The sequence below is a fragment of the Panthera onca genome, chromosome A1, assembly GCF_046562875.1.
Source record: "Panthera onca isolate mPanOnc1 chromosome A1, mPanOnc1 haplotype 2, whole genome shotgun sequence".
In the NCBI taxonomy this organism is placed as follows: Eukaryota; Metazoa; Chordata; class Mammalia; order Carnivora; family Felidae; genus Panthera; species Panthera onca.
The window spans coordinates 58,766,411-58,781,909 of NC_138339.1; the positions used below are offsets into that span (position 1 = coordinate 58,766,411).

The 15,499-nt window shown below is 42.9% G+C and overlaps 1 protein-coding gene across 2 annotated transcripts in view; it reads left to right on the top strand.

Moving 5' to 3' along the window:
• Positions 1 to 15,499, top strand: part of WWC1 (WW and C2 domain containing 1) — a 154,452-nt gene that overhangs the window by 76,854 nt on the left and 62,099 nt on the right. Inside the window, exon 3 of one of the 2 annotated variants that reach the window (XM_060634975.3) lies at positions 7,820 to 8,023. In XM_060634975.3, the coding sequence (XP_060490958.2) occupies positions 7,820 to 8,023 (204 nt within the window). The remainder of the gene's footprint in view (positions 1 to 7,819; positions 8,024 to 15,499) is intronic. The other variant, XM_060634977.3, reaches the window with a different exon arrangement.

Here is a 15,499-nt window from a genome sequence, read left to right on the forward strand (position 1 = left end):
GACTGCGCCACCCAGGCGCCCCCCGTCAGATGCTTCTGATGGGTCAGGTATGAAGACTGAGATAGACCCAACTTTCGAGGGAAGCTGTGGACAAGGACTCAGGGCAAAGGCCTGACTGGAGTGAGTCTGAAAGAAGACCAGGGGTAGGGGTGGGGGAGCAGCGCCTGAGGTGGCTCAGTCAGTAGCTCAGGTCATGATCTCAGGGTCATGGGATCGAGCCCCATGTCAGGCTCCTTGCTGAGCGTGGAGTCTGCTTAAGATTCTCTCTCTCTTTCTCCCTCTGTCCCTCTCCCTCGCTTGCGCACTCTTTCTCTCTCTATATATCTATATATAAATATAGATATAGATATGTAGATAGATAGAGATAGAGATAGAGAGATAGAGAGAGACAGACAGAGGAGTGAGAACCAGCAAATATAGACAACTCTTTCCAAAATATAACCCATTTCGTTATTTCAGATGTGAGTGTTCAGTACTCCCACAGACTGTTTCCATCCATCATGATTAGATGGTTTTTGTGTTTTGGGTTTCTTTTTAAGTTTATTTATTTTGAGAGAGAGAGAGAGAGAGAGAGCGAGCACATGAGCAAGGGGAGGGGCAGAGACAAAGGGAGAGAGAATCCTAAGCGGGTTCCACACTGTCAGCACAGAGCCCGATTGCGGTGCCCCAGACCTGCAGGCCCACAGACTTCACAAACTGTCATATCATGACCTGAGCTGAAATCAAGAGTTAGACACTTAACCAACTGAGCAGCCTAAGCACCCTTGATTAGATGGTTTTAATCAGGAATCAAATTATGTGTTCTAGTGTTTTCCCTTCATATTGTGTCATGAGTATTTGAGAGATGCCACACAGTCTTCATATTGTCATTTTTAGTACATCAAATGAATGTAAGCAATACATTTTAACACATAAAACAAATGCACCATAATTACCCCTATTGCTGATCTCCTGCACTATTTCCATCTATTTGTTATAAATAAATAATAATAGGGGGAGAATCATTATTCATATTGCTCCTCTCCTTTGTGACAATTTCCTAAGTTTGTATTTCCAAATATAGGATTACTAAGCAAGACACTATGAACATTTTTGAGACTTCTGATCCATATTTGTTCCTAAATTGATAAGAACTTCCAAAAGACTGTATCAACCTGTATTGCCATAGGCAGTAAGGGTACTGTTATCGTCATGCCTTGATCAGTAAGGGGCGATCTTCATTTCCTTATTTCTTGATAAATTCATTATAGGTTTAAACTGTTGCTTCACTGCTTTTCATTTGCATTCCTTTGCATAGTAACAAGGTTGGGCATTCTGCAGATGTTCAGCTGTTTTTAAGACAATTGTTGTTAAAGCCCTTGGAGAATGCACTAGCATTAGCCGTGTGGGTATGCGTGTGGTGTGTGTAGAAAGTGGGCGTGTGGTGTGTGGAGGAGGTGGTGTGTGGAATATATGCAGAGCTTGTGAGTGTGGAGAACGTGCGTGGAATACGTTTGTAGATGGGGGTTTGGAGCACGAAGGAGGATAGAGAAGGGGTTCTCAGTGATGGCTGCACTTAGCTAAGTGTTGGCAGTAGCTGCCTTCTGGGGAGGAGAGCCTGAGAGGGAAGAGGATGGGGTAATGATGTTTTATGTAGCCAGGTTTGTAATATGCTCAGTGATTAAACTGTGCCCATGTATAGCTTTAATTTAAAAAAAATGAGAACTAAAAAATAACTAGCCAAGGTGATCTCAAGGATCCTGCCTGGTGTAAAGATATCTATTCAAATGTGATAGACTCAGGAAGGAGGGTACCAGCAGAAGAGGCTGGGCCTGGGGGGACCCACTCAGAGTCTGACTAATGCAGGACAAAGGCTGTTAACTAACACAACTCCCTAGACACCCCTGGGAAATTTGAAAAGCCCGGTATCCTAAAGGACAGTCTTTTCAATAGTTGCTGGTCCACATGGAAAAAAATATACCCACTTCTGTCCCCACCTCACACCATGTGTAGAAATAAACTCAAAATGAAATGACCATAGACCCAAACATAAAATGGAAAACTAGAGAACATCTAGAAGAAAACATAGGAGAAAAATCTTCAAGATTGTAGAACAGGCAAAGATTTTTTTTTTTGGGGGGGGGGGGGGGGGGGACAAGACCCAAAAACCACTAACTATAAAGGAAAAATTGATGAATGGGGCTTCATTGAATTTAAACCTCTATTGTTCAAAAGACACCAGTAAGAAACTGAAAAGGTAAGCCACAGGTAAGGAAAAAATACTTATAATATTTAGATCTAACAGAGGACCTATATCAGAATATATAAAAGGACTCCTATCTTAAAATAGTAAGAAGCCCAACAACCCCATAAAAAAAATAAGAAAGAGATTTAAAAAACACTAAAGACATACAGATGGCCAATGGACACATAAAAGTATGTTTCCATCATCAGTCCTTGGGGAAATGCAGATTAAAACTGCAGGCGGGTACCACAGCATACCCACTATAATGACTGAAATGAAGATTAACAATACCAGTGGTTGGCGAATATGGAAGAATTACAGCTCCACTAAATTAGTGGTGAGAATGTAAATTGGAACAGCCATTTTGGAAAACAGTTTTTCTATTCTTTTTTAATGTTTATTTATTTTTGAGAGGTGGGGGGTGGAGAGGACAGAAGATCCAAAGTAGGATCTGTGCTGACAGCAGAGAGCCCGATGCAAGGCTTGAACTCATGAACTGTAAGATCTGACCTGAGCCGAAGTCACACGCTTAACTGACTGAGCCACCCAGGCGCCCCAGTTTGCCAGTTTTTTTTAATAAAATTCAACATATGCTTACAATACAACCCAGCAATTCCATTGCTGGATAATTTTGCCTAGGAGAAATGCAAATATATGCCCATACAAAGATTTGTGCATGCATGTTCATTACAGCTTTTCATGATAATCCCAAACTAGAGAGAGACAACCTAAAGGTTTTTCAAAAAGTGAACTGTGATATATTCATACAATAGAATTTTATTCAGCAGTAATAAGCAAGTCACTGATACAACAACATAAATGAGTCTCAAAGCCTTATGCTGAGCATAAGAAGGAAGGCTCAGAGATCATACACTTATGCATGCATCGATAAGAAGTTCTGAATAGGCTGAAGAGGAGGGAGGAGGTGGGTGGGAGTAACCAGGAAAGAGTACAGGGATCGTTGAGGTAAAGGGAACATTTTACCCATCGATTTAAGCGATGGTTTATGGTGTACACATTTGTCAAAACATATCAAACTATACACAATGCCTGCATTGATCGTATTTAAATTTTGCCTTAATAAAGTTGATTTAAGCCATACATTGATGCCCACTTCATACTGTAGACCAATTAAGTGGAAATCTCTGGGGTAGTTCCAACATGTAGCCAGGTTGAAACCAGTGTTCTGATATGAGGTTGCGTGTTGTTTGTCTACGTGTGCATTCATCTATCTGTGTTGGTTTCTACTATGAAAGAGAGACTGGGCCACCCAAATTGGTAGCCAGCCTCCAATTAAGGCTCTCCCATACTTTTATATTCCAAGGAGTAGGGAGGACCTTGGCCACAGAGAGGGCGCTACTAAACAGAACGCTCTGGGGAGGGTTCATCCAGGTGTGCCCTTGCTGCTGGTCAAGGGCCAGCATCTCAGCCAGCCCTTTGGCGGGAGATCCTACCTGGAGCTCAGCATCACACCTGCCAGCCTTGCCTGCCAGCTTCAGTGAGCGCTCAGCGCATCTGTGCTGTCACCTCTGAGAGAGTGGTTTTCACCTTTGGTGGCACACTGGAATATTTGGGGAGCTTTGCAAATCACCACTGCCTCATCCCCACCCCCAGAGATTCTGATCTAATTGATCCAGGGGTGGGGCCTGGGTATCAGGAGTGTTAAAATTCCCCCCAAGTGATTCTAATTGTGTCAGTCAAGGTTTCTCAGCCACGTCTGTCTGGGGACAGACACCTGGGGAAGCTTTCACAAGTGTCAGTGCCTGGGTCCCACTCATGGAAATTCTGATATAAATGTTCTGGGGCAAGGTTCAGGGTTTTTTGTGTTTTTGCTGTTTTGTAGCTCCTCAGCTGATTCTAATATACTGCCAGGACCCAAAATTACTGGATGAAGTACCAACATTTTTTAAAGCAATTTTGCTGAGAATCTGGGGGAAAAGGCACTTTCATAGGCTGTTTGTGAGAATAAGAATTGGTACAACCTTTCGAAAGGTAGTCCCTGTATTAAGAAGTATATCTTGCAGAATTAATCATACAAGTTCACACAAGTATTTTTTTTTAACAGTTGTCGCTGCAGCATTGTTTGTAATAGCAAAAAAACTTAAAACAATCCAAATATTTCCCAGAAGTCTGGGAAGCCACTAATACCCTACCATAAATACAGCCTAATCTCATTCCATGGAATACTATGCAACCATTTAAATGATCAAGGTAAATAAAAAATTAAAAAATAAATAAAAACAGTAATAAAACTTAAAAAAAAGAATAAACAAAAAGACTTGAGGTAAATCTTCACCCAATAAGGAAGGATGAACAATATCTATCATTTGCAGATGAAAGCAAATTACAGACCAGTATATATAACATGGGGCCATGTTGCATTAAAAATAAGTTTCTGTATACAGACACATATGTATCAACAAACAGGTTTATGTGTAATTAGAGGGCAGTATCTTTTAGTGTGTGAGACTCCTAGCACCAGTTACCTGTAGGGAGTAGGATTAGAGACATGGAAACTCTCACTTATTTTATAAATTTGCGGTGGTAGAATTGTGAGATTTTCCTTTTTTGTATTTTTCCCCAAAAGTGTAAACTTTAAAAATTTACATATTTTAGAAAACATCTCCAGCCTGGCCATGATCAGCTGTATCTTCTGTGGGCTCTGTCAGCTGGATGTCTGAGGCTAACGCTTGGGCACTCAGGAGTCCCTGACTCTGAGGGCATCCCTATCTACTGATGGGACATAGGACCCAGCTTTATAAAATGCTCCCCTCTTTTTTTTTTTTATTTATTATTATTATTTGTGTTTATTTATTTTTGAGAAAGACAGAGCGTGAGCGGAGGAGGGGCAGAGAGGGAGGGAGACACAGAATCTGAAGCAGGCTCCAGGCTCTGAGCTGTCAGCACAAAGCTCGACACAGGGCTCAAACTCACAAACCACGAGATCGTGACCTGAGTCGAAGTCAGATGCTTAACCAACTGAACCACCCAGGCGCCCCAAATGCTCCCCTTTTTAATCTTTTCTTGTAAATATTCCTCCTCCTTTCCTGGTGGAAGGGTTGCAGAGCTTTCCTTATGAGAAACAATCTTGTGGCTCCTGCCAGCAATCTTTAGACTTTGTTTTCTTTCCCAGAAAAAGGGAGGAGGAAGAGTTTAAAGAATTGCTATTCACAATTAAAAAACTGGCCCCAGTAAATAGTTTGGGCTTTACTCTCACCAACGTTTGTTTACCTGGGCAGAAGCGCTTTATAGCTTCCTAGAAGCAGGGTAAGCAGGACCTGTTATCCTCTTTAACAATTACAGAGGTAGATTCAGAAAGGTTAAGCAACCTGCCCATTGTAACACAGCAATTCCTGGTAGGGACAGTAACTTGGCCCTGCTGCTTCTGTGATCATCCTCCCTATACCTTCTTTCTTTCATTGGAAATGCTCATTTGGTGAATGAGGAATGGGAGCTATCGGCCCTACAAAAGGAGGCACAAACTCAAATTCCTCAGGAGTCAGACCCATGACATAAATGAATGAAGCAGACCAGCAGACTGATGGAGTACTTGGGTCTGTGGCAAACTGTAGACTCAGCATGGCCAGATCTTCTGAAAAAACAGAGATCAGGATTGTAATGTTTAAATCTCCCTGTTTTTATATACCAGTAACCAACTTAAAATTAATAAAACACTTTCGGTTAAGCAGAACCTGTCCACTGGCTGGATTCACCACATGACCATGATTATACAGTTTCTGGTGTGTTTTGCCCCCCAACCCCACCCACCAGCGGGAAGATGGCTGAAGGGTTGGCAGTTGAGGGGCATCGATTCCTTGACATTGCTTTGATATCTTCCATGTCTGTTCAGCTGTTAGCTATCCTTTTTTTTTCCTTAATGTCTATCTTGGGGCACCTGAGTGGCTTGCTTGGTTAAGCATCCAACTCTTGGTTTTGGCTTAGCTGATGATCTCACAGTTGGTGAGTTCAAGTCCTGCATCGGGCTCTGTGCTGATAACCTCTAGCCTGCTTAGATTCTCTTTGTCTTCTCTCTCTCTGTCCCTCCTGCTCTCTCTCTCTCTCTTTCTGTCTCAAAATAAATAAATCAGCTTTAAAATTTTTTTTGTTTTTGTTTTTGTTTTTCTAATAGTAATTTTTTTTTCTTTTTTTCTTAATATGAAATTTATTGTCAAATTGGTTTCCATACAACTCCCAGTGCTCATCCCAACAGGTGTCCTCCTCAATGCCCATCACCCACTTTCCCCTCCCTCCCACCCCCTATCAACCCTCAGTTTATTCTCAGTTTTTTAAGTCTCTTATGGTTTGGCTTCTCCCCTCTCTGTAACTTTTTTTCCCCTTCCCCTCCCCCATGGTCTTTTGTTAAGTTTCTCAGGATCCACATAAGAGTGAAAACATGGTATCTTTCTCTGTATGACTTATTTCACTTAGCATAACACTCTCCAGCTCCATCCACGTTGCTACAAAAGGCCATATTTCATTCTTTCTCATTGCCAAATAGTATTCCATTGTACATATAAAAAAATTATTGTTTTTTTGGATTTTGACCTTTTTTCAAATGATCACTGTACATATTTATTGCATTTTTTTAAAAGAATGAAGAAATATCATACCACCAAGACATATCTACTGCTGATAATTTGCTAAGCGTTCTCCCAATGCTTTTGAGAATGTACATATTGTTTCAATAAACACAGCATTATTCAGTTTTGCCCCCTGCACCTCCACTCACTTATACATAATAGGCCTCTTTCTGTTTCATTCACATTTCTTTGAAGACACAATTTTTGGTGGCTGTGGCAGCGTGTTGTGTAAATCTAGCAGACTTGACCAGTTATTTTCCATGTGACCTTGAGCAAGGTATTTAATCTGTGCCTAGATTTTCTCTTTCATGTAGTGGGGGTTATAACAAAATCTACTTTTAGGGTTAGTGGGAGGATTGAAGGGGCAAAGGGATGTACAGTAGTTAGAACAGTGCTTGGCATAGAGTAGTTGTTATATTAGCGCTTGTTATCCTTTTCGTCACTATTATCACAGTTTGGTACAAAGGCATCTTTGCCTGAATTTTTTATTACACTTGGTAATAAATTATTGTGGGGGAATTAGTGGTTAATACTATGGGGGAATTATTGGTCACAGGGTATTCACATTTCAAGGCTCTTAATGTGCATCGTCGGATAGTCCTCTTCTAAATCTGTTACTAATTTACATTTCCAGCAGGGAACGGGTCCCTATTTTTCATAGCCTCTAAAATATTTTTTGTTTTCTTTTTCTTCACTCTTTACCAAAACTGATGACCTTAAGGATCTGTAATATCCTTGAGCCTCTGTCTAGATTAGAACTCAAACCTGGTCCTCCTCCTTGCTGTTCTGAGACAGACTGGCTTTGGGTATGGACATTAATTCTGGTTTATATTGTTTTTGTTGGCTTAACCCAAACGGAGAGTCTCTGTTGCTTAACAGGTAAGTTTAATGCATCTGCTTTTATCGTGATACTCTGTTTACTATATTTTCTGTTTTCTGGTAGTGCATCCCACAGGCCACCGACCCAACATGTCTTGGTGAGGTGCTGACCTAGGGTCTCTGGGGTCTGTTCCAGAAACCACTCAGATCGAGGACCCCCGGGTGCAATGGCGGCAGGAGCAGGAGCACATGCTGAAGGATTACCTGGTGGTGGCCCAGGAGGCCTTGAGCGCGCAGAAGGAGATCTACCAGGTGAAGCAGCAGCGCCTAGAGCTCGCACAGCAGGAGTATCAGCAGCTGCACGCCGTCTGGGAGCACAAGCTGGGCTCCCAGGTCAGCTGTGAGTACCTCCCGCCACCAGCGCCCGCACCCCTGCACGATGGCGGGAAAGACTGCACCCAGTCCTGTCTGGCTCGCCTCTCAGTGCTTCTCAAATCTGCCAGTTTTCTTCCATCTCTGCTTCTCGTGCAAACCACCATCCTCTCCGAAGCCCTTCTGCTTCTGACTTGCAATGATTCATATGCCTCTTTCATTCCATGCCTTTCATTCATCTGCAGTCATCTCAGACTATCAGCCAGCTTACAGACCTCCTCATTTAAAGCCCTTCAAAGGCTAGAGGATGTGGGGTATAGGGAGTTCTTCTTCAATGCAGAGAGCTTGAAGTTGGGAGGATGAAAATGGTCTGGAGATGGACAGTGGTGGTGGTTGCACAACACTTTAAATGTACTTAATGCCCCTGAACTGGACACTTAAAAATGAATTTTACGCTATGTATATTTCAACACAGTTTAAACAAAAAACCTTCAGTGGCTTCCCATCGTTCCTTACACAGCCTCCACTGCCCTTTGTGGTCAGACTCCTGCAGCCACCCCAGCCTCGTCTCATGCGGCCACTTGCTGCACTCAATTCCTCGTTCACTGGGCTCCAGAGCCCCCCACTCTGCTCCCCTAGCCTGCCCTGCACCTTTCCACCTTGGCACTTGTGCACTTGCTGTACCCCTGCCTAGGATGCTCTTCTGTCTGTTTGCATAGCTGGTTCCCTCTTACCCTTCTGGTCTTACCCTTCCAGTCCCATTCTTCCTGTCATCTCTCTGAGAGGCTCACTTCTGACAGCTCCATCAACAGACTCCCTTCCCCAGTGTTAGCCTTTGTAATGGCTCTCTGTTTATTTTCTTCATTGCATGTGTCACAAGACATCTGCTTACATGTCTGTATTACGTCCAGTGGCATGTTAACTCTGTAAGGGCGGGGCTCCTGTCTCCCTGGTTCTCGCTGGTATCTTCAGGAGAATAGGCATGCCAAGGCCCCAGTCCTTCATTCCCAGTGCAGTACCAGACCAGTACCTGTTCAGGAGCCTACTTACATTTGCCAATGTGTTGGGGTTTTTTGTCTTTTACCACTATTTCTAATAACCAGCCCTGCCCCATGTTTTTTGAGTGCTTAGTACATGTCAGGCTGAAAATGCTATTTCACTGAATCCTCATAATAATCCTGCGGATGAGGACAGTTAATATCCCCTGTAATAGGGAAGGAAACAGGTTAGCGGAGTTGATGACATGCCCAGGGTCTTAGAGCTGGTGAGAGCAGCAGTAAGTTGTAAATCCATCCCATCTGCCCCTCCAGCATCTTCAGTGTGGGCGAAGGGGCCAGCACTATGCCATGCTGTTAGGTTGACATAGCTTGACTGCGTCACTGGATACTTCTCCTGTGTGAAGCCCTCATTTTGAGAAGTTCAGTCCGCCTTGGGGACAGAACTTGCCCAGTTACTCACTTTCCCAGCCCTGCCCTTTTCCCTGGCGACTCAAACAAATCCCCAGAGTCTCAGATTATGGAAAAGAACTGTATTATACTTATTACCTTTTTCTAGGTCAAGTAATGTCCTAGAGACTGTCATGAGCGTTTTAGCACTTAATCTGTTTTAGGCAGCTCAGGCTGCCATAACAGAATCTCAGAGACTAGGTGGCTTAAACAACAGAAATATATTTTCCCATAGTTCTGGAGCTTGAAGTCCAAGATCAGGGTGTCAGCATGGTCTGGTTCTAGTGAGAGCCCTCTTTCTGGCTGGCAGATGGCTGCCTTCTCACTTTGTCATCACATAGCAGAGAGGGAGACAGAGAGCACAGTCTCTTCTTGTATAGTCACTAATCCCATCATGAAAGCCCCACCCTCGTGACCTCATCTAAACCTAATCACCTCCTAAAGACCTTTCTTCAGATACCATCCCATTGGGGGTTAGGGCTTCAACATATGGATTGGGGGCAGGGAGGAGGGAATTCAATCTATAGCATCATCCTTGCCACAGCCCTGGCAGGGAGATATTATTGTCCCTAGTGAAGCTCAGATTTGAAGAGGTGGGGTGATTTTGTTTTCTCCTGAAGCCCTGCAGTCTGAGAAGTGACAAGTGTGTATAAAAATGAACCTTCATATTTTGGGGGACAGGATGCTTACATGGACCCAAAGTATCACCCCACAAATCACTTATGAATTTCAGAAGGTAAAGTATATTTTCACATGGAAAGAACTGCAGCTACCGCCTTACACAGGTGTAAAATTAGCATCACCGTAAGGAGACGAACTGACATCGTGTGCTTTCTGATGTGATGCAGTAAGAACATTGTGGAGGATTCTTGACAAAAATATTTACCATCCATCAAATCATCAAGAAACAGCCAGACAGCTCCATAATGTGGAATGTCCTACAAGATAATTGGCCTGGACTCTTCAAGGGGTGAAAAAGTGTGAAAAACTAGAAAGAAGGGAAACTCTTCTATACTTACAACAACAACAACAAAAACCTATGGAGGCATAAACCAGATTAAATGTTTGCACCCTGGTTAGACCCTGGGTTGAGGTTGCAGGCGGGGGGTGGGAGGGTGAGGGGGAAGCAGCCATAACAGACATTCTCAGATATTTGGAAGATTGTCTTAATTGTGATCATCATATTATGGCTATGTAGGAGAATGTCCTTGTTCTTAAGACATGCATGTGGCATCATGTCTACAGCTTAATTTCAAAAAAGATCTAGCAGGAAAAAAAAACAATATAACTATGCCATCAGTCTCAGTAAGCTGATCAGTAGCTGCCAATGACATGTTGGTGGTTTTGAATAGAGGACAGGTTTGCATTTTTTGGCCACCCACCATTTTCAGTAATCATTCATTGAGGGCTTTCTATGAACCGGGCGTCTCAGTGAGAGGAAGAATTGGAGTGGAGGGAGGGATAGATAGAACAAATGTGGGGAAATGTTAAAAATTGGTGGACCTAGGAAAAGAAGGGTATATTAATATTATATTAGTCTTTCAAATTTGCTATACATTTACTTTCCAAAATAAAAAGTCAAGGTGGGGAAAAGAGCCAAATGGGCAGGAATGATATATTTCCACAGAGAAGCCTGAGGGTAAGAGATGACCATCATTGGACTTTGAAGTCAGAGGGCCTGAATTTGAATCTCCACTGTTACTGTGTCCTCTTGGAGAACATACTTCACCTCTTTATGTGTATGATCCCTTCTGTTTAAATATAAAATGTTATGGTACCTTCCTCTCCTGGGTCCATGTCAGAGTTTCTCAACCTCAGTACTACTGACATTGGAGGCCAGCTGAATCTTCACTGTAGGGACTGTCCTATATATTGTGGGTTGTTGAGCAGCACTTCTGGTCTCTACCCACTAGATGCTAGTAGTACCCCCTACCGCAGGCTGTAACAACCAAAAATGTCTCCAGACATTGCCAAATATACTCTAGGGGGATGCAAAATTCTCCCAGTTTAAAACCACTAGTATCAGTAAACCAGTACCCTTAGAATATGTTAATGGCTCAACATTCCTCTTAAATACTTTACATAATATTTTGAGAGTATGAACTCGAGCTAGACTGCCTGGGTTCACATCCAGGATATGCTATTTACTAGCTGTGTAACTTTGCCCAAGTTATATGCTACTTCTCTCTGCCTCAAATTCTTCTATAAAATTGACATAAAAATGGTATCACCTTAGGGCACCTGGGTGGCTCAGTCGGTTAAGTGTCGACTTCAGCTCAGATCATGATCTTACAGTTTGTAAGTTCAATCCCCACATCAGGTTCTGTGCTGACAGCTCAGAGCCTGGAGCCTGCTTCAGATTCTATGTCTCCCTCTCTCTCTGCCCTTCACCTGCTCTCTCTCTTTCTCTCAAAAATAAATAAACATTTAAAAAAATAATAATGGTATCACCTTCATTGGGGTGTTATGAGACTTAAATTAGTTAACAGATGTAAAGTACTTGGAAAAGTACTTGTCATATTCTTAAGCTCTCAATAAATAATAACAATTGTTTGATATTATTAATTTACTGGCACTGAAATGACAAAAGATTTTAACAGATCCCTGGAACTAATAAGAATAAATACATGATTAGTGGTAGGAAATAATGATGCAGTCTTATCATATGACTCCATCAAGTTCAAAGGCACCACTGGTTTGAATGTTAAAGAACTTCCACCTAAAGTGACTGAGGTCATCTCTGGTAACCAGATCTGAGATCCAAACCATCCAGGAATTGGGGCGTCCCCAGCCTAAGCATCCCAGTTAAAAAGACATGACCCTTCCTCCTCATGACTTTCTATGGGTTTAAAACCAGCTTTGTCTTCCAAGTCAAGCTCTCCAACATGTTGATAGACTGGTGAGGTCACATGCCTTGTTTCTAATTCAGATGGCTTGCCTGAGCTTGTGAGAGTTTTGCCACCTGGCCTTGGCTGAGGTGGGGCCTGGCCACAGGTGGGGTCCTGGGGGTGGAGGCTTTGTCAGCACCTCTGGTGCAGTCTCTGGCTCCATGGGGAAAGAGAAGAGAACTAATATTTATTGTGCACCTGTTATATTCCTGCAGGGCAATGTGATGGGCATTCCACATCCATTATTTAAAGTAACCTTCCCCTCCCAACTATCCTGCAAATATTGTTTCTTTTTTACATATCAGGAAACTGAGGCCCAGAGAGGGGAAGGAGCTTCTTCAAGGTCACACTGGTAAAAAGTGGCAGAGCCTTTGTACCCAGGAGTATCTAACCTCAAAAACATTTCTCTTGGGGCACCTGGGTGGCTCAGTCGGTTAAGCATCCAACTTTGGCTCAGGTCATGATCTCGCAGTCCATGAGTTTGAGTCCCACATCGGGCTCTGTGCTGACAGCTCAGAGCCTGGAGTCTGCTTCTCATTCTGTGTCTCCGTCTCTTTCTGCCCCTTCCCCACTCATACTCTGTCTCTCTCTGTCTCAGAAATAAATAAAAACATTAAAAAAAAATTTTTTTTAATTTTCTCTTAATTTAATACAAGTCATCAGTCAAATTCTAAGGTTCTTGTGTTACATTTGGGTTCTCCCATCCTCTGAAAGATGAGAACTCAGGATAACTGGGTTCTTTGGGCCCTCACCATGTTCCTTCCTCTTTCTAGGCCTTGGTTTCCCATTTGAAAAAGCAATCATTGGGAACCTTGTAGTTAAAAATGCCAGTTGAACCACCTACCTGATTTCCCTCACTCCTGAAACCAAGAAAATACAAAATAAGAGATTTCCTTTTTAAGGAGTACATGCACAAAGACAGGGAGACTGGGAGAAAAAAGAGTGACAATAAGATGTGGAAGCTGGAAAGCAGATGGGCAGGTGACAACCTATCTGATAGACCTGAGAAAAGAGAATACAAGCTGATCGTGAGGAAAACCAGCACTCTGGTCTACATAGATCACTGGCAAAAGTCATGGGAATTGGAATCCTCAGCTGTCCTTGGGAATGTAAGTCAAGTTTGAGGAGGCCCTGAAATAAAGAGGATTGGGTAAAAGCTGTTTTAGGAAAAGGGCAAGCAAATCTCTTCCCCAAATCATACAGCCCATCCCCAACCTGGCAGGATACAAGGTGGGGTGCACCACACTAAAAACACAGTGATTAAGTGAACTTGGACCCAAAGGATTTGAGATCCCAGCTCACATGTACCACTTGGTCCCCAGAATGGTGCCAGGCTATTACCACCCAGGCTGGATAGTAGCAGAGTCTAGGGAATCTGACCAGATAAAAGAGATGTAAAGACATTGGGCATTTCTGGATGAAACAGTCCAGCCAAAGCATGTACCATATAAGCCACAGTCAACAAACCTCACTCCATTCTGCTTTTTTTTTTTTTTTAATTTTTTCTAATGTTTATTTCTGAGACAGAGACACAGCGTGAGTGGAGGAAGGGCAGAGAGAGAGAGGGAGACACACAATCCGAAGCAGGCTCCAGGCTCTGAGCTGTCAGCACAGAGCCCGACGCGGGGCTCGAACTCACAAACCATGAGATCATGACCTGAGCCAAAGTTGGTCGCTCATCTGACTAAGCCACCCAGGCGCCCCTCCATTCTGCTTTTGGAGCAGACAACTGAGATTCCAGACACCTGACCAAAGCCTCTGACATGCAAAATAGAGATGAAAACAAACCCTTGGTGATGGGGAGGCCTTGTGGGAACAGGGAGTATACGTGGAGAAAACATCAAGAGAAGCTACACACCCATGAAACAAGAACAGGATGCTATATTTTATAGAAAGGAACATTAAGAGAACACAAAAGAACCTTTAGAAATTAAAATGCTATAGCAGAAATTTAAAATCAGTAGGAAGACTGGTAAGCCTGAAGAAATCTTCTAAAATATCAGAGCAAAAATACAATGAGATGGAAAAGAAGAGAGGGGGAAAAAAAAAAAAAAACACCAGGCCAGGAAACCTATCAGAATAATGAAAAGTTCCAGAGGAAACAGAGAAGAAGAAGCATCAGGTAAAATAATTTCAGAAGAATTTCCCAGAACGGTTGGAAGAGAGTTCTTAGATTGAAAGGGCTTAGTGAGCACAATGCATGAAAGTCCACTCACACCAAGACATACCTTTGTACCGCTTCAAACATGGAACGATCCAAGATCCTGAAAGCGTTCAGAGAGAAAAACCAGGCCACACAAAAATTATCAGAACTCAGAGTAGCTCAACAGTAACACTAGAAACCTAGAACAATGGAGCCATGACTTCAAATTTTTAAGGAAAATCACTTACGACCTAGAATTCTATATCCTGCAAAACTACCTTTAATCAACTATAGGGTAGAACAAAGATATTTTTAGACATGCATGATTTCAAAAGCTTCTTTCCTTTGTGGCTTCCTCCTTGGGAAGCTTCTGGTGTTCTACTGAAATGAGCTGGTAGGAGGGGAAGATATGGTATTTAGGAAAGAGGAGAGAGGCAGGAAGGGCATCTCAGGATGCCCGCAGCACAGAGAGCAACCAGCTCACGCCAAAGCAGGCACGTGCCTGGGCCAGGCAGAGCCAAAGAGCAGAAACCAGCAGGACGCAGACGGGCCTGGACCCTGTGAGGGGAGATTCAGATAACTGGCAGAGCGTGAGGTTGAATCTGTGATCAGTTTGTAGAAAGTGAGCAAGCATAAAAATGACAATTATTAACTCTAGGAAAAACAAACCCAAAAAAATGTGCCAGAAAAGAAAAGTAAGCAAAGTCAGCTACATGCCTCTGGCCCGAGTTGTGTTTACAGGGTGAAAGTAATGCAAACACTGAAGATGGCTTTCACCAAGATTATGCTGTCTCCGAGGATGGGGAGCTGGGAGGGGTGCACATGTACCATGTCAGGCCTGGAGAAGGGTGGGAAGCTAACTCCCTGTCCTCCAGACAGGTAAGTAAGTACATAATGCCTAAAATAAAAATAACTTGCTGCCTCTTGGTAATCAAGAAATTAGCTGAACACATAGAAATGATTCCCTTTTCAGGAGTGAGGGATAGGGACCTGGGGAACGTTCTCTGTTTATAACAAACCTTGTACTA